Source organism: Cyprinodon variegatus, unplaced genomic scaffold (genome assembly GCF_000732505.1).
Source record: "Cyprinodon variegatus isolate N-32 unplaced genomic scaffold, C_variegatus-1.0 Scaffold81, whole genome shotgun sequence".
Lineage (NCBI taxonomy): Eukaryota > Metazoa > Chordata > Actinopteri > Cyprinodontiformes > Cyprinodontidae > Cyprinodon > Cyprinodon variegatus.
The window spans coordinates 312154-314396 of NW_015150534.1; the positions used below are offsets into that span (position 1 = coordinate 312154).

The following is a 2243-nucleotide window of genomic DNA, read 5'->3' on the forward strand; positions in this document are numbered from 1 at the left end:
CCGATACCGATAGGGGGCCGATTATATCGTGCATCCCTATCATAAATATTTCATCACATAAAACAAATGTAACTTCAATGAAATCCGATAAATACACTCAAAATATTTTACATGTATTTTGTCATTGTTTATTTATTTACTTCCATATTTCTACTATTTATGTTATCTTTAGTATTTATGTTTTAAAGATTCTGTTTTCAAATAGATATATATATTTTATTATATTGTAAATGTATTTAAGAATTTATTTTATAATGGTCGGCAATTATAAATATATTTTAAGTTAATTTTAAAATGAATAAAGCTTAATATAAATAAATATATCTTCAAATAAATGTTACAGGAAATCCTGAATTAGAGAGGCTCTTGAAATAAACAGATCTCAATAAATATTCATATATATGAATTACAAAGTTAGATAAATTCGACTTTTATGGATAAATTGTGTTTTTATGATTCAGTTTCTTATGCTGGTGAAGATTCTCAGTCATCAGGGTTGTAGACATTCCAAAAAAGTTAAAAAAAAAAATAAAATAAACGACTGGACGTTAAATTCAAGAAATTAATCGAAAAAGCTTCCTGGATGGGAAGTGAAACGTCTTCAAAACGTATTTATTGAATGTAATATTTATTATTAGATTATTTATAACTTTATTTTAATCTAGTTTGAATGAAACAGCTTTCTATAGAACATTTCTTTTATTCTCTGTTAGTAATCTATATTTTCTAGTATTATTTTGATGAATCACACCTCAGAGAAATGAGGAAATGTGGATTAATTAGTTGAACAAAATGCAGAAAAAGTTTTTCTTCAACCCTCAGGTTGTAGTTTTTGTTGTGATCTGTATTTAAATTCTAAATCCAAACTTCTTAAAATCCCCAGTAAACCCCGATGTGCAACAGTAACTTTAAAATGTCATAGTGAGCCTGGTTGAGGTGCTGAAAGGAAGCGTGCACCTCTGTGAGGGGCTGCTTGTTGTGTTTTGTCTGCATAGCATGTGTTTGCTCGTGTGTGTTTAGTTTGGGGGGGGGGGTTTGAACAACATTGTTGGAATGAGTGGTGGGTTTCAGCATCAGTGTGGAGGAATGTGAAATTTCCCCACGGTTTGTTTGATGAGGTGAGGGTCAAACGCACGCCGCCACCAGCAGCGGATTCCTCAGCACTGACACTCGGACGACAAAAACAACTGCTTCCTCCGATACCGAGGTGGCCCCTGTTTATTTGCTTTGCTGCGGCTCGTAAAGCGGACAGAGATTGCTGGAGCGGGCTGTGCGGCCAGGCCTGCTGACAGGGTAACAATGGTCCGGGGAACAATGGCCAGACTCGAAACAGTCTGTTCCTATGGAACAACCTTGCTGCCTGCTCCTTGTGATGTCAAGAGCTCTGGCTGTCAGGAAGTGGCAGTTCTTCCCTCTCCTGTTTGTGTCCCACCGTGAGGATGGCCGTAACCGTCCAGTTGATGTCATCCTTCACCCTGAAAGTCCCCTCATTTCCTGCTCACCCTGTCTTGGTTTATTTCCCTCTTTCTGTCATTGTCTATTTTATTTTTTTTTTCCAACTGCTCGTCGGGAATCTTTTGTTTTCTCTTGAAAAGGAACAATTACTGATAAGGAAACGGTTTGTTTCACTTTCTATTTATTCGACTGTTGTCTGTGTGTCTCCTTGTAGGGTCAGGCGCGGCGGAGGAAGAACATAACAGAGTTCCTGGGGGAGACCAACATTCCGAGCCCGGATGCTCTGGGACAACTGGGCGGCTCTCTGCCCGCCGTCGGGGCAGGGCCGGACAGCTGGAAGAACCGTGCCGCCAGCCGCTTCAGCGGACTGTTTGGCTCCAATGCCGGAGCGGGGCCCTTTGGCAAGGTAACGCAGAGACAAGTGTGTGAAACCCTGCCGGGTCAATCAAAGCGCCGCTCTTTCTTGATCCCCCTGAGCCGAGCTGTTAAAAGCTGGAGGGAACATGTCTGCTGCCCAGAGGTGACTCTCATTGGGAAAGCATTCAGATGCAAACCAAACAGTAGCAGGCTGTAGTGGGAGGAGGTCAGAAGGCCACATCCCGCCGGCCCTGGTGAAATCATTTCCCTTTACGGCCTCCTGACTTGTTGCCTTGCTTACTTTCCTCCCAGCTGCTGTGGAAATGAGTGGGTGGAGGGAAAAGCCTTCACTCACCGAGATTCAGCCAAAAGACTTTTAAGATTCAAAAGCTACTGACCTTAAAGCTTAAAGCCAACATTTTAGTTTAGAA

General features: G+C 41.2%; 1 protein-coding gene across 6 annotated transcripts in view; it reads left to right on the plus strand.

The window, feature by feature from the left end:
* plekhg5 (pleckstrin homology and RhoGEF domain containing G5) overlaps positions 1-2243 on the plus strand; it is a 152718-nt gene that overhangs the window by 131843 nt on the left and 18632 nt on the right. For all 6 annotated transcript variants that reach the window (XM_015373146.1, XM_015373145.1, XM_015373144.1 and 3 more), the window contains one exon: positions 1670-1861. In XM_015373146.1, the coding sequence (XP_015228632.1) occupies positions 1670-1861 (192 nt within the window). The remainder of the gene's footprint in view (positions 1-1669; positions 1862-2243) is intronic.